Below are 22,270 nucleotides of genomic sequence, written 5' to 3'. Positions count from 1 at the left end.
GCACTCCCTCAGTACTGACCCTCTGACAGTACGGCACTCCCTCAGTACTGACCCTCTGACAGTGCGGCACTCCCTCAGTACTGACCCTCTGACAGTGCAACACTCCCTCAGCACTGACCCTCTGACAGTACGGCACACCCTCAGTACTGACCCTCTGACAGTGCGGCACTCCCTCAGTACTGACCCTCTGACAGTGCAGCACTCCCTCAGCACTGACCCTCTGACAGTGCGGCACTCCCTCAGTACTGATCCTCTGAAAGTGTGGCACTCTCTCAGCACTGACCCTCTGACAATGCAGCGCTCCCTCTGTACTGACCCTCTGACAGTGCAGCACTCCCTCAGCACTGACCCTCTGACAGTGCGGCACTCCCTCAGTACTGATCCTCTGAAAGTGTGGCACTCTCTCAGCACTGACCCTCTGACAATGCAGCACTCCCTCTGTACTGACCCTCCAACAGTGCGGCACTCCATCAGTACTGACCATCTGACGGTGCAGCACTCAGTACTGACTCTTTGACAGTGCGGCACTCCTTCAGTACTGACCCTCTAACAGTGCGGCACTCCCTCAGTACTGACCCTCTGACAGTGCGGCACTCCCTCAGTACTGACCCTCTGACAGTGCAGCACTTCCTCAGTACTGACCCTCTGACAGTGCGGCACTCCCTCAGTACTGACCCTCTGACAGTGCGGCACTCCCTCAGTACTGACCCTCTGACAGTGCGGCACTCCTCAGCACTGACTCTCTGACAGTGCAGCACTCTCTCAGCACTGACCCTCTGACAGTGCAGCACTCCCTCAGCACTGACCCTCTGACAGTGCGGCACTCCCTCAGTACTGATCCTCTTGACAGTGCAGCACTCCCTCAGTACTGACCCTCTGACAGTGCGGCACTCCCTCAGTACTGACCCTCTGACAGTGCGGCACTCCCTCAGTACTGTCCTTCTGACAGTGCGGCACTCCCTCAGCACTGACTCTCTGACAGTGCGGCACTCCCTCAGTACTGACCCTCTGACAGTGCGGCACTCCCTCAGTACTGTCCTTCTGACAGTGCGGCACTCCCTCAGCACTGACTCTCTGACAGTGCGGCACTCCCTCAGTACTGACTCTCTGACAGTGCAGCACTCTCTCAGCACTGACCCTCTGACAGTGCAGCACTCCCTCAGCACTGACCCTCTGACAGTGTGGCACTCCCTCAGTACTGACCCTCTGACAGTGCGGCACTCCCTCAGTACTGACCCTCTGACAGTGCGGCACTCTCTCAGCACTGACCCTCTGACAGTGCAGTGCTCCCTCAGTACTGACCCTCTGACAATGTGGCATTCCTCAGTACTGACCTTTTGACAGTGAGGCACTCCCTCAGTACTGACCCTCTGACAGTGCGGCACTCCCTCAGTACTGACCCTCTGACAGTGCAGCACTCCCTCAGCACTGACCCTCTGACAGTGCGGCACTCCCTCAGTACTGACCCTCTGACAGTGCGGCACTCAGTACTGACCCTTTGACAGTGCGGCACTCCCTCAGTACTGACCTTCTGACAGTGCGGCACTCCCTCAGTACTGACCTTCTGACAGTGCGGCACTCCCTCAGTACTGACCTTCTGACAGTGCGACACTCCCTCAGTACTGACCCTCTGACAGTGCGGCTCTCCCTCAGTACTGATCCTCTGACAGAGCAGCACTCCCTCAGTGCTGACCCTCTGACAGTGCAGCACTCCCTCAGTCCTGACCCCCTGACAATGTGGCATTCCCTCAGTACTGCCCCTCTGACAGTGCGGCACTCCCTCGGTGCTGGCCCTTTGACAGTGCGGCACTCCCTCAATACTGTACTGGACTGTCCTCTGGATCCTGTGCTCAAGTTCCTGCTGTGATGCTAATCCTAACCCTTACCTGTCTCAGAGACATGAATGCCTGTCCACCTCCTGTCCAGTGGCTGTATTTTCAACAACAACAATTTGCATGTGCCTCCGATTCCCACGGTCTGAGAAATTGAAGTGCTTCCGAGATCTGAGTGACCTTTTCTCATCATTGCTGACCTGGCAGGATGTCACTGGGGTTAACGTATGAACAGAGCAGATAGGAGCGGGATACGACCTTTCAGCTCTTTGAGCCTGCTCTTTGACACCTTTGGAGTCCAGAAATCTATTTCCTTGTTAAATATACTCAGTGACTTGGCCTCCACATCCTTCTGTGAGAGAGAATTCCACAGGTTCACCAGCCTGAGTGAAAATCTCCTCCTTCTCAGTTGTGAGTGGCCTACCCCGTATCCTGAGACTGTGACCCCTCGTTCTAGACTTTCCAGCCAGAGGAAACAATATCCCTGCATCCAGTCTGTCCGGCCCGGTCAGAATTTCATATGTTTCAATTAGATCCCCCTCATAAATTCCAGTGAATACAGGCCCAGTTGACCCAATCTCTCTGCATACGACAATCCTGCCACCCCAGGAATCAGCCTGGTGAACCTCAGCTGCTCTCCCTCGATGGAAGTAAATCCTTTCTTAGATAAGGAGACCCAAACTACTCCAGGTGTGGTCCCACCAAGGCCCTGTACAGCTGCAGTAAGACATCTCTGCTCCTGTACTCAAATCCTCTTGCAATGAAGGCTAACTTACCATTTGTCTTCCTGACCGCTTGCTGTACCTGCATGCTTGCTTTCATTGACTGATGTCCTCGGACACCCAGGTATCTCTGTACATCAACATTTCATGATGACATGACTGACCTCAACGTGCTCTTTTTTCCAGGGAATCGTGGGGAATCTGTCGAGTGGGAAGTCTGCTCTTGTTCACCGGTATTTAACTGGAACCTATGTGCAGGAGGAGTCTCCTGAAGGTATGATGTGTGTTATCCGTGTGTTGTACGACCCGGTCAAGCTGCTGTTGGACACAGTGTGATGGGCTGCATCAATACTTTCCTTCCCAGTCTCCTTGCAATGTGATGAAGCCATTGAGTGATTACATTGATTTAGTGACAGGAGTAGGCCACTCGGCCCCTCGGGTCTGGCCTACCATTCAATAAGATCATGGCCGATCTGATTAGAATCTCTCCTCCACATTCCTGCCAACCCCTGATAACCTTTCACCCCCTTGGTAATCAAGAATCTATCTATCTATCGCTTCCTTAAAAATATTCAAAGACTCTGCTACCACTGCCTATTAGAAACCATAGAAAACCATAGAAAATTACAGCTCAGAAACAGGCCTTTTGGCCCTTCTTGTCTGTGCCAAACCATTTTTTGCCTCGTCCCACTGACCTGCACATCCCTCTCATCCATGAACCCGTCCAAGTTTTTCTTAAATGTTAAAAGTGACCCCGCATTTACCACTTTATCCGGCAGCTCATTCCACACTCCCACCACTCTCTGCGTGAAGAAGCCCCCCTGGTGTGGGATAGAGGGAAAGTTGACCGATTGGATAGGTAACTGGCTGTCTGACCGAAGACAGAGGGTGGTGGTCGATGGAAAATTTTCGGATTGGAGGCAGGTTGCTAGCGGTGTGCCGCAGGGATCAGTGCTTGGTCCTCTGCTCTTTGTGATTTTTATTAATGACTTAGAGGAGGGGGCTGAAGGGTGGATCAGTAAATTTGCTGATGACACCAAGATTGGTGGAGTAGTGGATGAGGTGGAGGGCTGTTGTAGGCTGCAAAGAGACATAGATAGGATGCAAAGCTGGGCTGAAAAATGGCAAATGGAGTTTAACCCTGATAAATGTGAGGTGATTCATTTTGGTAGGACAAATTTAAATGTGGATTACAGGGTCAAAGGTAGGGTTCTGAAGACTGTGGAGGAACAGAGAGATCTTGGGGTCCATATCCACAGATCTCTAAAGGTTGCCAGTCAAGTGGATAGAGCTGTGAAGAAGGCCTATAGTGTGTTAGCTTTTATTAACAGGGGGTTGGAGTTTAAGAGCCGTGGGGTTATGCTGCAACTGTACAGGACCTTGGTGAGACCACATTTGGAATATTGTGTGCAGTTCTGGTCACCTCACTATAAGAAGGATGTGGAAGCGCTGGAAAGAGTGCAGAGGAGATTTACCAGGATGCTGCCTGGTTTGGAGGGTAGGTCATATGAGGAAAGGTTGAGGGAGCTGGGGCTGTTCTCTCTGGAGCGGAGGAGGCTGAGGGGAGACTTAATAGAGGTGTATAAAATGATGAAGGGGATAGATAGAGTGAACGTTCAAAGACTATTTCCTCGGGTGGATGGAGCTATTACAAGGGGGCATAACTATAGGGTTCGTGGTGGGAGATACAGGACGGATATCAGAGGTAGGTTCTTTACGCAGAGAGTGGTTGGGGTGTGGAATGGACTGCCTGCAGTGATAGTGGAGTCAGACACTTTAGAAACATTTAAGCGGTTATTGGATAGGCACATGGAGCACACCAGGATGATAGGGAGTGGGATAGCTTGATCTTGGTTTCAGATAAAGCTCGGCACAACATCGTGGGCCGAAGGGCCTGTTCTGTGCTGTACTGTTCTATGTTCTATGTTCTCTGTTCTAATATTCCCTTTAAACTTTTCTCCTTTCACCCTTAACCCACGCCCTCTGGATTTTTTCTCCCCCAGCCTCAGCGGAAAAAGCCTGCTTGCATTCACTCTATCTATACCCATCAAAATCTTATACACCTCTATCAAATCTCCCCTCAATCTTCTACGCTCCAGGGAATAAAGTCCCAACCTATTCAATCTCTCTCTGTAACTCAGCTTCTCAAGTCCCGGCAACATCCTTGTGAACCTTCTCTGCACTCTTTCAACCTTATTTACATCCTTCCTGTAACTAGGTGACCAAAACTGTACACAATACTCCAAATTCGGCCTCACCAATGCCTTATATAACCTTACTGTAACACTCCAACTTTTATACTCGATACTCCGATTTATAAAGGCCAATGTACCAAAGGCACTCTTTACGACCCTATCCACCTGTGACGTCACTTTTAGGGAATTCTGTACCTGTATTCCCAGATCCCTCTGTTCAACTGCACTCTTCAGAGTCCTACCATTTACCCTGTACGTTCTACTTTGGTTTGTCCTTCCAATGTGCAATATCTCACACTTGTCTGCGTTAAATTCCATTTGCCATTTTTCAGCCCATTTTTCTAGTTGGTCCAAATCCCTCTGCAAGCTTTGAAAACCTTCCTCACTGTCCACTACACCTCCAATCTTTGTATCATCAGCAAACTTGCTGATCCAATGTACCACATTATCATCTAGAACATTGATATAGATGACAAACAACAATGGACCCAACACCGATCCCTGCGGCACACCACTAGTCACAGGCCTCCACTCAGAGAAGCAATCCTCCACAACCACTCTCTGGCTTCTTCCATTGAGCCAGTGTCTAATCCAATTTACTACCTCCCCATGTATACCTAGCAACTGAACCTTCCTAACTAACCTTAGCAGGGAGGTCTTGCTGCAACTGTACAAGGCACTGGTGAGGCCGCAACTGGAGTACTGTGTGCAGTTTTGGTCCCCTTATTTGCGAAAGGATATATTGGCCTTGGAGGGAGTACAGAGAAGGTTCACCAGGTTGATACCGGAGATGAGGGGTGTAGCTTATGAGGAGAGATTAAACAGATTGGGTCTGTACTCGTTGGAGTTTAGAAGGATGAGGGGTGATCTTATAGAGACATATAAGATAATGAAGGGGCTGGATAGGGTAGAGGTGGAGAGATTCTTTCCACTTAGAAGGGAAACCAGAACTAGAGGGCACAGCCTCAAAATAAGGGGGGGCCGGTTCAGAACAGAGTTGAGGGGGAACTTCTTCTCTCAGAGGGTAGTGAATCTCTGGAATTTTCTGCCCATTGAAGTGGTGGAGGCTTCCTCGTTGAATATGTTTAAATCACGGGTAGATAGTTTTCTGATCGATAAGGGAATTAGGGGATATGGGGAGCAGGCGGGTAAGTGGAACTGATTCGCTTCAGATCAGCCATGATCTTGTTGAATGGCGGGGCAGGCTCGAAGGGCCAGATGGCCTACTCCTGCTCCTATTTCTTATGTTCTTATGTTCTTAACCTCCCATGAGGGACCTTGTCAAAGGCCTTGCTGAAATCCAGGTAGACAACATCCACCGCCTTCCCTTCATCCACTTTCCTGGTAACCTCCTCGAAAAACTCTAATAGATTGGTCAAACATGACCTACCACGCACAAAGCCATGTTGACTCTCCCTAATAAGTCCCTGTCTATCCAAATATTTGTAGATCCTATCCCTTATCACACCTTCCAATAACTTGCCCACCACCGACGTCAAACTTACTGGCCTATAATTTCCAGGATTTCTTTTGGAACCTTTTTTAAATAACGTAACAACATGAGCCACCCTCCAATCATCCGGCACCTCCCCCGTGAATACTGACATTTTAAATACGTCTGCCAGGGCCCCTGCAAGTTCAACACTAGCTTCTCTCAAGGTCCATGGGAATACCCTGTCCGGACCTGGGGATTTATCCACTCTGATTTGCCTCAAGCCAGCAAGCACCTCCTCCCCTTTAATCTGTAAAGGTTCCATGACCTCCCTACCTGTTTGCCCTATTTCCGTAGACTCCATGCCCGTTTCCTCAGTAAATATGGATGCAAAAAAACCATTTAGTATCTCCCCCATCTCGTTTGGTTCCATACACAGTCTACCACTCTGGTCTTCAAGAGGACCAATTTTATCCCTCACTATCCTTTTGCTCCTAACATACCTATAGAAGCTCTTTGGATTTTCCTTCACTCTGTCTGCCAAAGCAACCTCATGTCTTCTTTTAGCCCTCCTGATTTCCCTCTTAAGTAGCTTCTTACACTTTTTATACTCCTCGAGCATCTGATGTGTTCCTTGCTGCCTGTACATTTCATACAACTCTCTCTTCCTCTTAATCAGTGTTACAATCTCCCTCGAGAACCAAGGTTCCTTATTCCTATTTACTTTGCCTTTAATCCTGACAGGAACATACAAACTCTGCACTCTCAAAATTTCTCCTTTGAAGGCCTCCCACTTTCCATTTACATCCTTACCAGAGAACAGCCTGTGCCAATCCACACTTCCCAGATCCCTTCTCATTTCATCAAATTTGGCCTTTTTCCAGTTCAGAACTTCAACCCGAGGACCAGATCTATCCTTATCCATGATCAGGTTGAAACTAATGGCATTATGATCACTGGATCCAAAGTGTTCCCTCACACTCACATCCATCACCTGCCCGAACTCATTTCCCAATAGGAGATCCAATATCGCATCATCTCTAGTCGGCACCTCTATATACTGATGTAGAAAATTCTCCTGAACACATTTTACAAACTCTACCCCGTCTAAACCTTTAACAGGATGCGAGTCCCAATCTATATGTGGAAAATTAAAATCCCCGCCTCTCACAACTTTGTGTTTCTTGCAGTTGTCAGCTATCTCTGCTGATTTGCTCCTCCAATTCTCGCTGACTATTGGGTGGTCTATAATACAAGCCCATTAATGTGGTCATACACAGACCCGAGGCCGGAATGGAATCCAGGTCCCTGGCGCTGAGAGGCAGCAGTGCTAACCCACTGTGCCATCTGATGTGATTGGCAGGTGGGCAGAGTGGTGAAGAAGGCATTCGGCGTGCTTGGTTCCATCGGTCAGAACATTGAATACAGGAGATGGGCGGCACGGTGGCACAGTGGTTAGCACTGCTGCTTCACAGCTCCAGGGACCTGGGTTCGATTCCCGGCTCGGTCACTGTCTGTGTGGAGTTTGCACATTCTCCTCGTGTCTGCGTGGGTTTCCTCCGGGTGCTCCGGTTTCCTCCCACAGTCCAAAGATGTGCGGGTTAGGTTGATTGGCCGTGCTAAAATTGCCCCTTAGTTGAGATGGGTAGGTTAGAGGGATTAGCGGGTAAATATGTAGGGATATGGGGGTAGGGCCTGGGTGGGATTGTGGCTGCTGTAGACTCGATGGGCCAAATGGCCTCTTTCTACACTGTAGGGTTTCTATGATTCTAACCTTTCCTGTTTCTCAGCTCCACCCATAGGGCCTCTGTAGACAAGCTCCCTAATCTATCCTGCCTGAGTACCACTGTAACATTTTCCCTGACCAACAATGCCACCCCCCCACCTTTTATTCCTCTGCCTCTATCCCGCCTGAAACATTGGAACCCTGGAACATTGAGCTGCCAGTCCTGCCCCTCCTGTAGCCAAGTTTCACTAATGGCTATAAAGTCATATTTCCACGTGTCTATCCATATTGAGGAAGAGAGTTCCAAAGACCCCTTATTTTTAAACAGTGAACCCTCGTTCATTTAATTTTTTTGGGATAGCTTCTTGGAGCAGTTTGTTCTGGAGCCAACCAGAGAACAAGCGCCACTCGGCATACTGTGGGAAAGAGGGAACTGGGGGAAAGGGGAATTGGGGGAGGGTGGAGCCAGGACTGGGGGAGGGGGGAACTGGGGCAGGGGGAGATGGAAATAGCAGGAGCGGAGAGGGGGAAACGGGAACTGGTATTGTGCAATGAGATGGGCATAATTAATGATCTCATCGTGAAGGTGTCCCTAGGTAGCAGTGACCATAATATGATTGAAATTTACATTCAGTTTGAGGGAGAGTGGAGTGGGTCTGAGACTATTTTTTAAACTTAAATCAGAGTAATTATGAGGTCATGAAAGCTGAGTTACTTAAAGTTAAAGTAAAGTTGAAGTTTATTTATTAATCACAAGTCGGCTTACATTAACACTGCAATGAAGTTACTATGAAAGTGAAGTGGGCTAGCGCAAAGATGTGTAGATTAGGTGGATTGGCCATGCTAAATTGCCTCTTAGTGTAGGTAAGGGGGATTAGTGGGGTAAATACTTGGGGTTATGAGGATAGGGCAGGGGTGGGTCTGAGTAAGATGCTTTGTCAGAGAGTTGGTGCAGATTCGATGGGCCGAATGGCCTCCTTCCACAACATAGGGATCCTATGATTCTATCCTATGATTCTATCCTATGATTCTATCCTATGATTCTATGCAATTCGGTTCAGGGTCAGATAAACAGACATAAGACCATTGAAGGCTCTCCTCACAATCAGCATCGCAGTGAAGTAGTTCTGTTGTTTTTGGGAAAAGGGATTAACTGAGAAACTTAAACGTGTAAGATCAGGGTCATTATAATAAAGTAATATAAGTTAGCAAAGTGGGCTAAGGGAAGTGAAGTTAACGTAAGGGAGGTAAGCAAAATGTTTTGTTTGAAAAGAGAGTAAATATGGGGTTTAAGGGGAGTCGTGACAGGAGAGTTTCCATGATAAACTCCTCCTGGGCTATGTGAAAACTTCAGTTGTCCCTGCGACCACGTGTCCAACTGCAGCTACTGGTGAACCGGATTCTGGAGCTGGAGCTGGATTCACCGTGGAACATCCGCCATGCTGAGCAAGCCATGGACAGCTCAGTGAGGTGGTCACATCGCAGGTGAAGATTGAACAGGCAGAAAGGGCATGGGTGACCACCAGGCAGAGTACAGGAAGGCAGGGAGTGCAGGAGGCTCCTGTGGCCACCCCCCTTCCTCACAGATAGAGCGGTTTGAATGCTGTTGGGAGTGATGACTGTGCCGGGGAAAGCAGTGGCAGCCAACTTCACGGCAACATGGGGGGGTCTGCTGCACAAGACAGGAGGAGGGAGAGTGGCAGGGCTCCAGTGGCCGGGGATTCAATTGTAAGGGGAACAGACAGGTGTTTCTGTGGCTGTAAAAGAGGCTCCAGGAAGGTGAGTTACCTCCCTGGTGCCAGGGTGCGGGATGTCACTGAACGGCTGCAGTGCATTCTGAAGGGGGAAGGCAAACAGACAGAGATCGAGGGACATATTGGTTCCAACAATGTAGAGAGAAGAAGGGATGAGGTTCTGCAAGCAGAATTGAGGGAGCGAGGAAGTAGATTTAAAAACAGAACCCAGAAGGCAGGAATCTCTGGATTACTTCCAGTGCCACCTGCTGGTGAGTTTAGAAACAGGAGGTTAGTCCAGGTGAATGTGTGGCTGGAGAGAGAATTCAGGAGGGAGGATTTCAGATTTCTGGGACACTGGGACTTTGTTTTGGTCTCTGTCTGTACTGTACATCGGTCAGAACATTGAATACAGGAGTTGGGACGTCTTGTTGAAGTTGTACAAGACATTGGTAAGGCCACACTTGGAATACTGTGTACAGGTCTGGTCACCCTATTATAGAAAGGATATTATTAAACTGGAAAGAGTGCAGAAAAGATTTACTAGGATGCTACCGGGACTTGATGGTTTGAGTTATAAGGAGAGGCTGGATAGATTGGGACTTTTTTCTCTGGAGCATAGGAGGCTGAGGGGTGATCTTATAGAGGTCTATAAAATAATGAGGGGCACAGATCAGATAGATAGTCAATATCTTTTCCCAAAGGTAGGGGAGTCTAAAACTAGAGGGCATAGGTTTAAGGTGAGAGGGGAGAGATACAAAAGTGTCCAGAGGGGCAATTTTTTCACACACAGGGTGGTGAGTGTCTGGAACAAGCTGCCAGAGGTAGTAGTAGAGGCGGGTACAACTTTGTCTTTTAAAAAACATTTAGATAGTTACATGGGTACAATGGGTATAGAGGGATATGGGCCAAATGCGGGCAATTGGGGTTAGCTTAGGGGTTTAAAAAAAAAGGGTGGCATGGACAAGTTGGGCCGAAGGGCCTGTTTCCATGCAGTAAACCTCTGACTCTATGTAGGGATTCTGTGGAAGACTGATTGCACAGAATTCCCTCAGAACATAAGAATTAGGAGCAGGAGCCTGCTCCGCCATTTAATACGATCACTGCTGATCTCATTTCACCCTCAACTCCACTTGCCTGTTCTGTGCTGCATTGATGGGACAGCCCGGATGAAACCCCAAGCCTTCTGACTCAGTTCTACCCACTGAGCCACAGCTAACAGCTTTTGTCTTTTTTTCTCTCTTGAAGGTGGTCGCTTTAAGAAAGAGATAGTGGTGGATGGACAGAGCTACCTCCTGCTTATTCGGGATGAGGGGGGACCTCCCGAGGTGCAGGTAAGCAATGACTCTGCAGTTACTGAGCTGCGTGACCTGACCCTGTGGGTCCCAGTCACAGCCGGTGGTATACCCGCTGCTTTCTCCCAGGTCATATCAGCATTCGCATGGTGAGCTGTTTGACGTTGGTGCCCACTGCAAACCCTGCAATAACTTTATATCCTCAGCTTAAAATCTCACCCAAAAGATAGCACCTGATTTTGCCAGAGTAGAAAATGCTTCCCTTTGGAAATTGGGTTAATAACCTGTGGGGTTACAGATGTTAAATAAATAGAAAAACATCTGGAGGGGAGCCGAGGGGAAATCTTTTCAAACGGAGAGTTGTTGGACTCTGGAAGCTGATTCCATCGATCGTTTCAAAAGGGAGTTAGACATGGACTTGAGGACGAGGAATTTAAAGGGTTACGGACCAAGAAACCGGAATATCAAAGAACAAAGAAAATTACAGCGCAGGAACAGGCCCTTCAGCCCTCCAAGCCTGCACCGACCATGCTGCCTGACTTAACTAAAACCCCCTATCCTTCCGGGGACCATATCCCTCTATTCCCATCTCATTCATCTACTTGTCAAGGCGTTCCTTACCGTATCCACTTCCACTACCTCCCCCGGCAACGAGTTCGAGGCACCCACCACTCTCTGTGTAAAAGATCTGCCTTGTACATCTCTTTTAAAACTTGCCCCTCGCACCTTAAACCTATGCGCCCTAGTAATTGACTCTTCCACCCTGGGAAAAAGCTTCTGACTATCCACTCTATCCATGCCCCTCATAATCTTGTAGACTTCTATCAGGTCTCCCCTCAACCTCCGTCACTCCAGTGAGAACAAACCAAGTTTCTCCAACCTCTCCTCATAACTAATGCCCTCCATACCAGGCAACATCCTGGTAAATCTTTTCTGTACCCACTCCAAAGCCTCCACATCCTTCTGGTAGTGTGGCGACCAGAATTGAACACTATATTCCAAGTGTGGCCTTGCTAAGGTTCTATAAAGCGTCAACATGACTTGCCAATTTTTAAACTCAATACCCCAACCGATGAAGGCAAGCATGCCGTATGCCTTCTTCACTACCTTCTCCACCTGCATTGCCACTTTCAGTGACCTGTGTACAAAGAACAAAGAACAATAAGAACATAAGAACATAAGAAATAGGAGCAGGAGTAGGCCGTCTAGCCCCTCGAGTCTGCCCCGCCATTCAATAAGATCATGGCTGATCTGAAGTGGATCAGTTCCACTTACCCGCCTGATCCCTATAACCCCTAATTCCCTTACCGCTCAGGAATGTGATTTAAACATATTCAGCGAGGTAGCCTCCACCACTTCAGTGGGCAGAGAATTCCAGAGATTCACCACCCTCTGAGAGAAGAAGTTCCTCCTCAACTCTGTCCTAAACTGACCCCCCTTTATTTTGAGGCTGTGCCCTCTCGTTCTTGTTTCCTTTTTAAGTGGAAAGAATCTCTCCACCTCTACCCTATCCAGCCCCTTCATTGTCTTATAGGTCTCTATAAGATCCCCCCTCAGCCTTCTAAATTCCAACGAGTACAAACCCAATCTGCTCAGTCTCTCCTCATAACTCAACTGATACCAGAGATGAGGACGAGGAATTTAAAGGGTTACGGACCAAGAAACCGGAATATCAAAGAACTTGGTGAACCTTCTCTGCACTCCCTCCAAAGCCAATATATCCTTCCGCAAATAAGGGGACCAAAACTGCACACAGTATTCCAGCTGCGGCCTCACCAATGCCCTGTACAGATGCAGCAAGACATCCCTGCTTTTATATTCTATCCCTCTTGCGATATAGGCCAACATCCCATTTGCCTTCTTGATCACCTGTTGCACCTGCAGACTGGGCTTTTGCGTCTCATGCACAAGGACCCCTAGGTCCCTTTGCACAGTAGCATGTTGTAATTTCTTTCCATTTAGATAATAATCCAATTTGCTATTATTTCTTCCAAAGTGAATAACCTCGCATTTGTCAACGTTGTACTCCATCTGCCAGATCCTCGCCCACTCACTCAGCCTGTCCAAATCTCTCTGCAGACCTTCTACGCCCTCCACACAATTCACTTTTCCACTTATCTTTGTGTCGTCTGCAAACTTTGTTACCCTACACTCAGTCCCCTCCTCCAGATCAACTATATAAATGGTAAATAGTTGAGGCCCCAGTACCGATCCCTGCGGCACGCCACTAGTTACCATCTGCCAACCAGAAAAGCACCCATTTATTCCGACTCTCTGCTTCCTGTCGGATAGCCAGTCCCCAATCCACTCTAACACCCTACCCCCAACTCCGTGTGACCCAATCTTCTTCAGCAACCTTTTGTGAGGCACCTTATCAAACGCCTTTTGGAAATCCAAAAACACCGCATCCGCCGGTTCCCCTCCGTCAACCGCACCAGTCACATCTTCATAAAAATCCAACAAGTTCATCAAGCACGACTTTCCCCTCATGAATCCATGCTGCGTCTGCTTAATCGAACCATTCTTATCCAGATGACCTGCTATTTCTTCTTTAATGATGGATTCCAGCATTTTCCCAACTACAGACGTTAAGCTAACCGGCCTGTAGTTACCTGCCTTTTGTCTATTTCCTTTTTTAAACAGCGGCAAATTGGTGCAGAGGTGAAGTCGCATGGGATCAGAGGTGAGCTGGCAAGGTGGATACAGAATTAGCTTGATCATAGAAGACAGAGAGTAATAGTGGAAGGGTGTGTTTCTGAATGGAGGGCTGTGACAAGTGGCATTCCTCAGGGATCAGTGCTGGGACCTTTGCTGTTTGTAATATATATAAATGATTTGGAGGAAAATGTAACTGGATTGATTAGTAAGTTTGTGGTTGACACAAAGTTTGGTGGATTTGCGGATAGCAATGAGGACCCTCAGTGGTTACAGCAGAATATAGATCAGTTGGAGACTTGGGCGGAGAGATGGCAGATGGAGTTTAATACGGACAAATGTGAATTATATATTTTGGAAGGTCTAATACAGATAGGAAATATACAGTCACTGTCAGAACCCTTAGAATATTGATAGGCAGAGGGATCTGGGTGTACAGGTACACAGGTCACTGCAAGTGGCAATGCAGGTGGAGAAGGTAGTCAAGAAAGCATATGGCCGGGGCATTGAATTGAAAAATATTTGCAAGTCATGTTGCAGCTTTATAGAACCTTAGTTAGGCCGCACTTGGAATATAGTGTTCAATTGTGGTCCTCACACTACCAGAAGGGTGTGGAGGCTTTGGAGAGGGTACAGAAAAGATTTACCAGGATGTTGCCTGGTATCGAGGGCATTAGCTCTGAGGAGAGGTTGGAGAAACTTGGTTTGTTCTCACTGGAACGACGGAGGTTGAGGGGAGACCTGATAGAAGTCTATAAGATTATGAGGGGCATGGACAGAGTGGATAATCAGAAGCTTTTTCCCAGTGTGGAAGAGTCAATTAGTAGGGGGCACAGGTTTAAGGTGCGAGGGGCAAGGTTTAAAGGAGATGTACAAGGCAAATTTTTTACACAGAGTGTGGTGGGTGCCTGGAACGCATTGCCGGGGGAGGGAGTGGAAGCGGATACGGTAGTGACTTTTAAGGGGCGTCTTTGTTCTTTGTATTCAAAATCATGAAGGATTGGGACAGAGTAGCTAGTGGAATGATTGAGAATCAGGCACAAGTTTAAGATAATTGACAACAGGAGCAATGGAGACATGAGGAAAACCTTGTGTTGCAGCAGGTAGTTAGGATCTGGAATGTGCTTCCTGAGAGTGTGGTATAGGCAGATTCAATCATGGCTGTCAAAGGGGAACTGGATTATTATCTGAAGAGAAAGTCTGCAGGAATAGAAACATAGAAACTAGAAGCAGGAGTGGGCCATTTGGCCCTTCGAACCTACTCTCCCATTCATTTTAATAATAATTGAATTCAATGTCATGATCCCCTCTTCCCCCCCCCCATATCCCTTGATCCCTCATATTCACCACCCTCTGGGTGAAGAAATTTCTCCTCACCTGAGTTCTAAAAGGTCTTATCCTCAAACTATGACCCCTAGTTCTGGACTCCCCCACCATCGGGAACATTCTTTCTGAATCTACCCTATCTAATCCCTGTTAGAATTTTATCAGTTTCTGTGAGATCCTCTCTCACCCTTCTAAACTGCAGTGAATATAATCCTAACCGACTTGGTCTCTCCTCATATGACAGACCTGCCATCCCAGAAATCAGCCTGGTAAACTTCCACTGTACTGCCTCTATAGCAAGGACATCGTTCCTCAGAGAAGGACACCAGAACTGCACACAATACTCCAGGTGTGGTTATGGGGAAAAGGTGAAAGAGTGGGACAAGCTGAGTTGTTCTTGCAGAGAGCTAGCATTAACATGATGGGCTGAATGGTCTCCTATGCTGTAACCATTCTATGATCAATGAGCAGTTAGAATCAACCACATTGCTGTGTCCTGGAGTTACATATGGATCTTAACGAGGTGAGCTTACCTTCCCTAAAACCACCTTCATGTCACTTGTATTGATGCCAGCTTTTTATTTTTCGAACACTTGAACTGAATTGAAACACTCAAATTGCCTTGTTGGAAATTGAATCCTGTTCTCTGGACTATTATTCGAGGACTTCTGGATTACTGCTGCATCATCAAATCCACTGCATTATTCATTTAGAGAGAAGTACTGAGTACATTGCCCAGGGATTGCCTGGGAGATGTACTGAGTGGGATCTCCCTGGGATCTGGGTTGGATACTGTACTGAGTGGGATCTCCCTGGGATCTGGGTTGGATACTGTACTGAGTGGGATCTCCCTGGGATCTGGGTTGGATACTGTACTGAGTGGGATCTCCCTGGGACCTGGGTTGGATACTGTACTGAGTGGGATCTTCCTGGGACCTGGGTTGGATACTGTACTGAGTGGAGTGTTGCAGAGACCAGAAGGAACAGGAACTAATCACGAATGAAATAGGGAATAAAGTGTGGTGGGGAGCAGGCTTGAGGCTGAAAGGAGCTTGTGTAGAAATTGAAGGAGTTAGGTCACCATTAATGTATATTTGGTAGCACAAGCCACTAGCTTTCGGAGCGCTGCCCCTTCATCAGGTGAGTGGGAGTTCTGTTCACAAACAGGGCATATAAAGACACAAACTTGAAAGAAGAATTCCAAAGAATTTTGTAGTCAGGATTTAAGATAAGGAGCCAAAATTATTAAATAGGATTTTAAATCTAAAGTTTGGTTTTGATGTCTTAAGTTTTACCTGTGATTAATGTAGTTAATAGCCCAATAAATGGAAATGCTGCAAAGCGTATCTGTCCTATGGAAACCACATCCTGTACCATGTGGAAACTCAAGGAAATGTCAAAAACTGAAGGAGCTCATTTCAGGCTCCGAGTTTGACAATTTGACTGGCAGCTGGGATCACTGGATAACATGTTTCCAGAGATGGTCAGCCTGCAGCTTTCTGCTGTGCGGAAAGAGAAAGAATGGGTGCTGGCCAGCCAGTCAGACAGGAATGGACAGGTATATGGGAATGCATCTGGTATTAGATTCTGAATACTGATGAGAATGACTGTTCCTGTGGGGAGTTCCACCAGAGCTAAGCCGATGGCATTATGGCTGTCTGATGGGAACTGAGATTGAGGAAGCAACAGTTTTGGAGGATTCGATAGTTATTCTGAGGATTTCTGCAGTTGCAGATGTGAATCCAGGTTTGTTTGTTGCCTCCCTGGTGCCAGGGTCAAGGATGTCACTGACTGGCTGCAGAACACTCTCTTCATAGAATTCAAAGAACGCCTACAGTGCAGCATCGAGTCTGCACCAACTCTTTGAGTACCTTACAGAGGCCCTCCCCCGACCCTGTCCCTGCAATTCCACATATTGATCATGACTAATCCCACCTGGGTGGGATTGTGGTTGCTGCAGACTCGATAGGCTGAATGGTCTCCTCCTGCACTGTCGGATTCTATGGTTCTCAATTGTATTATCCACCTGACACTTGTCATAAACTCACTTTTTCTTCTTCGTCTCAATCACTATCTCTTTTGCCATCCAGAGAGCTCTGAATTTGTTTATCCCACCTTTCCCCTTTGTGGGAATATACTTTGATTATATCCCAGCTTTATCATCTTAGAAATGCTTCATTGTTCAGTTCCTGTTTTTCCTGCCAACCGTTGATTCCAGTTTATTCAGCACAGATCCATCCTTACCTCGTTCATATTGGCATTCTCCCCAGTTAATTATTCTTCATCTGGATGTTGTCGAAGCTTTTCACCTTGTACTCATCAGGACAAATGAAAGAATGCCAAATTTAGAACAATCACAACAATTTACACTACAGAAGAAAAGGGTGCTGATTGGTTGGCAGATTGGCTCTGATTGGCTGTGGAATTGCTATGGTGACCAATGGGGAACTCTAGCCCCATGCTTCTGGGTAATTCAAAAAAGGCACAAAGCTTAAATATATTCATTTAGTTTGTAGACAAGGGTCCCCGCAATATGAATGTATGTCCAGCAAGTGTAAATGAGCCACTTCACAATCTCAAATAATTATCTTACATTGGTTGTTAGTTCAGCTATTAATACACTCAGAATTGTTCAGAAAGTGCTGCCTAATCCCTGAGTCACATCTAACTGTAGACATTTTGTTTTGGATTTTGCAAGCATGGGTTGGTTGAGTACAATCTGTATCTTGTCTATCACAAACAGCTGGAGGAACATGTTTGATTTGATCAGCCAATCACTTGGATGCCTATGTTCCTGGCTTTACACTGGCTCCGATACACGTACAGAGCAGAACTTTTCACTCTGCCACTCTGCAGTGGCGACGCGAGTGATATTTTCCACTAATAGGATCTGCCGTCAGTCCGAAAAGACTTTCTGCCTATCACATGGAGATGACGGGCAGAATGGTCTCCTACTGAGCTTTGGAATCATTCTCTGATTTTACTGGCTGAAGTGTCCCCTGATATTGGTGTGGGAAAGACATACTGAGGGGTATTAACAGGGTGAGTGTGGAGAAGATGTTTCCTCTTGTGGCAGAATCTAGAACCAGGGTGAACCATAGAACCATAGAAAATTACAGCTCAGAAACAGGCCTTTTGGCCCTTCTTGTCTGTGCCGAACCGGTAGTGCAAACCACGGTGGTACCGTGGTTAGCACTACTGCCTCATAGCACCAGGGACCTGGGTTCAATTCCGGCCTCGGGTGACTGTCTCAGTGGAGTTTGCACGTTCCCCCTGTGGGTTTCCTCCGGGTGCTCCGGTTTCCTCTCACACTCCAAAGATGTGCTGGTTAGGTTGATTGGCCATGCTAAATTGCCCCTTTAGTGTCAGGGGGACTAGCTAGGGGATTATGGGGATAGGGTCTGGATGGGATTGTGGTCGGTGCAGACTCGATGGGTCAAGTGGCCTCTTTCTGCACTGTAGGATTCGATGGGTCACTGATTATAAATAAGGGGTCATCCATTTAAGACTGAGAGGAGGAGAGTTTTTTTCCCTCAGAGGGTGGTGAATGTCTGGAACTCTCTTCCTCACAAGGCAGTGGAAGTTGAATCTTTGAATATTTTTAAGGCAGAGCGAGATAGATTATTGTTTAACAAGGGGTGAAAGGTTATCAGGGGTAGGTAGGAATGTGGAGTTGAGGTGACAATCAGATCAGCCATGATCTTATTGAATGGTGTAGCAGATTCGAGGGGCCGAGTGGCCTATTCCTGCTCTGAACTCATATGTTCATATGACTGTTACAGGGGACTCGATAAGTGGGGATGAGAAATATGGTGCATTAGTTGGGCTTGGAGAAAGTGGGGCGGTAGGCTGGAGGGATGTGGAGAGAAGGTGGGTTTATTGTGTGATATTGGGAGATGGTGGATATAATCCATGGATACGCTCACTAATTGTCTGGTTTATTTGTGTCCTCTGCAGTTTGCAGCCTGGGTGGATGCCGTGATCTTTGTCTTCAGTCTAGAGGACGAGATCAGCTTTCAGACAGTTTACAATTATTACATGAGACTCTCCAGTTACCGTAATACAGCTGAAATCCCGATGGTACTTGTAGGGACACAAGGTAAGTGAGCTGTGCATTGCTTCCTATGACGTCACAGTCTGTGACAGCAGTATTCGAGTCAATGAGAGGGAGCAATTGAAATAGGGTGACATCAGCACAAAGGGAGGAGCTGATTGGTGAATAGCTGGTGAGTGTTTATTTAAGTCTTAAGTTTATTTCAGTGAATTTATTTAACTAATAAATAGAGGCATGGCAGGGCACTTCACACCTGTAGGATGTACTTCTCACATCCTGAGCAACCACATTTGCAGGAAGTGTCATCAGTCAGAGGAGCTTGAACATCAGTGTGGCTGAGAATTTGTGGGTTGTACATTCTGGAGGTAGTCACCTTGCAGTTTGAGGGAGCAGAGAGGGAAAGGCAGACTCCCGGGCAATCCAGAAAGAGCAGGCAGCTAGTGCAGGAGCTAAGGCAGGAGCATCACACTCTCCAACCTGTTCTCCAAATCGACTCTTGACGAATGCATTGGTTCATCAGGGAGTGCAGTCAGAGCCAAGTCCCCGGGACCCTGGCTGCCTCAGTTACACTGTGGGACAGGAGGAACATTGGAACAGAAAAAAGTGATGGGGATTTGATAATTAGAGGAACAGACAGACAGGCTTTCTGCAGATGTGAATCCAGGATGGTATGTTCTGTGCTGGGGGTGGGACCATCAGTTGTGATCCATATCGGTACGGACAATGCCGCTAGGAAGAGGGGTAAAATCCTACAATCAGAGTTTCGGGAGCCACTCTGAGTACCATGCACTTGTAAGAATTGAAATCGGAGGGTGGAGCTGAGGAATGTGTGGCTGGAGAGGTGGTGCAGGAGGGCTTTAGATTCCTGGGACATTGGGACCGTTTTTGGGGAAGTTTGGCCCTGTACAGGCTAAGGTCCTCACAGGGCAGTGTGCTAGTGTTGTTCGGAGGGTTTAATCAAACTTGTAGAGGGTTGGCCCAAGATGTAGCATTAGAAAGAAGAAACAAGGCGCACAAGGGATTGGGAGAGACAGAAATAGTGAGGTAATAAGTAGGATCAGAGTAAGAGAAAATGCAATGATGTCTAAATTAAACAAGCAAAGTACTGCAGATGCTGAAAATCTAAAATAAAAAAAGAAAATGCTGGAAAAGTTCAGCAGGCCAGTCAGCATCTGTGGAGAGAAACAGAGTTAATGTTCTGAGTCAATTATGATTCTTTAACTCTGAAGAAGAGTCATATTCGATCGAAACATTTACAGTTCGCCATGTGAACACACAAAATGTGGTCAAGAAGGTTGATTAACCACAGGCCCATGGGAAATAGCCACATGGGAAAATAATGTTGCAGTGATAATAGAAACCTGGCTCAAAGAAGGGTAGGTATGGCTGCTAAATATTGTTGGATACAAGGTGTTCAGGAAAGAGAGTAGGAGGCGAGCTGATACTATTTCACAAGCTGTGACGGAGAGATTGGATATCTTAGCGGCGTCAACGACAGAACACATTTGGTTGGAGCTAAGAAACATCGAGGGACCATTACACAGCTCGGTGCATTCTGTACGTCACCAACTAGTGGAAAAGATATAAAGGAAGACATTTACCAGGAAATTTCAGACAGATGCAAAAATATTGAGTCATGATAAGGGTGAACTTTAACTATTTTAACAGACTCAGGTAGAGTAACTGTGTAAAGAGTGGGGAGGGAACGACTTTCTGATGTGTGTTTGGGAGAATTCTCACTATCAGAATGTTTTTGTCCCAATGAGGAAGAAGGCATTGCTCCAGCTGGACCTGGTTCTGGTGAATGAAGTGGGTCAAGTAGGGAACTATTTAGAGAATAGTGATCATAACATCATAAGGTTCAGGTTACCTCCAGAAAAGAACAAGGAGCAGTTTAGAGGATTCGACTTAATTAGAGGAGGGTGAGGACAGATCTGGCTCCGGTAAATTGGAATCAGAGGTTAACAGATCAAACTGTAATTGAACAGTGGGCTGCCTTTAAAGAGGAGATGGTTCATGTGTAGACGAGGTACATTCCCACATGAGGGAAATGTAGATCAAGCCAATCCAGACCTTCGTGGGTGATATAAAGGGGAAGTAGATAAAGGGTGCACAGAGTATTTTGGGTGGATAATACAATTAGCAATCAGATGGAAATGAGAAGAAACTGGGAGATAAAGTAACTGGAGCTCAGAAGTCTTCTGCAGACTTATAAATAGTAAAAGGTGTGGGGTTGCTTCGGGACCAAAAAAGGGATTTGAGCATGGGGGGAGGAGCCATGACTAAGGTAATAAATGAGCACTTTGCATCTGTCTTTACCCAGGGAAAGATGCTGCCAAATTTTTGATTTGATTTATTATTGTCACATGGATTGACATACAGTGAAAAGTATTGTTTCTTGCGCACTATACAGACAAAGCATACCGTTCATAGAGAAGGAAAGGAGAGAGTGCAGAATGTAGTGTTACAGTCATAGCTAGGGTGTAGAGAAAGATCAACTTAATGTGAGGTAGGTCCATTCAAAAGACAGCAGCAGCAGGGAAGAAGCTGTTCTCGAGTTGGTTGGTACGTGACCTCAGACTTTTGTATCTTTTTCCTGATGGAAGAAGGTGAAAGAGAGAATGTGCGGGATGTGTGGGGCTGCTTTTCTGAGGCAGCGGGAAGGCTGGCTTGCATGATGGATTGGGCTTCGTTCACGACCCTTTGTAGTTTTTTGCAGAATGGGGAAATCAGGAGCCATGCCAAGCTGTGCTACAACCAGAAAGAATGCTTTCTGTGGGGCATCTGTAAAAGTTGGTGAGAGTCACAGCTGACATGCCAAATTTCCTTAGTCTTCTGAGAAAGTAGAGGCGTTGGTGGGGCTTTCTTAACTATAGTGTCGGCATGGGGGGACCAGGACAGGTTGTTGGTGATCTGGACACATAAAAACCTGAAGCTCTCGACCCTTTCCACTTCGTCCCCATTGATGTAGACAGGGGCATGTTCTCCTTTACGCTTCCTGAAGTCGATGACAATCTCCTTTGTTTTGTTGACATTGAGGGAGAGATTATTGTTGCCGCACCAGTTCACCAGATTCTCTATCTCATTCCTGTACTCTGTCTCGTTGTTGTTTGAGATCCGACCCACTACGGTGGTGTCGTCAGCAAACTTGAAAATGGAGTAGAAATAAATGGAGGTGACAGGGTGTGTTAAGAGATTGGGTAATGAGGGGTACAGAATCCTACACTATATAAATAGAGACAGACTGAGAAAAACTTCATACGATAAACCTGTTTAAAACACTGGTTTAGTTCAACTCGT

General features: G+C 47.0%; 1 protein-coding gene across 4 annotated transcripts in view; it reads left to right on the top strand.

Moving 5' to 3' along the window:
* The window catches only part of agap3 (ArfGAP with GTPase domain, ankyrin repeat and PH domain 3), an 805,117-nt gene that overhangs the window by 393,468 nt on the left and 389,379 nt on the right, over positions 1-22,270 (top strand). For all 4 annotated transcript variants that reach the window (XM_078215551.1, XM_078215552.1, XM_078215555.1 and 1 more), the window contains exons 3-5: positions 2,741-2,828; positions 10,889-10,974; positions 18,874-19,015. In XM_078215551.1, the coding sequence (XP_078071677.1) occupies positions 2,741-2,828; positions 10,889-10,974; positions 18,874-19,015 (316 nt within the window). The remainder of the gene's footprint in view (positions 1-2,740; positions 2,829-10,888; positions 10,975-18,873; positions 19,016-22,270) is intronic.

This window comes from Mustelus asterias, chromosome 7, assembly GCF_964213995.1.
Source record: "Mustelus asterias chromosome 7, sMusAst1.hap1.1, whole genome shotgun sequence".
Taxonomy (NCBI): Eukaryota; Metazoa; Chordata; class Chondrichthyes; order Carcharhiniformes; family Triakidae; genus Mustelus; species Mustelus asterias.
The sequence above is the reverse complement of the archived record's forward strand: the minus strand, read 5'-3'. Positions and strand labels throughout refer to the sequence as shown.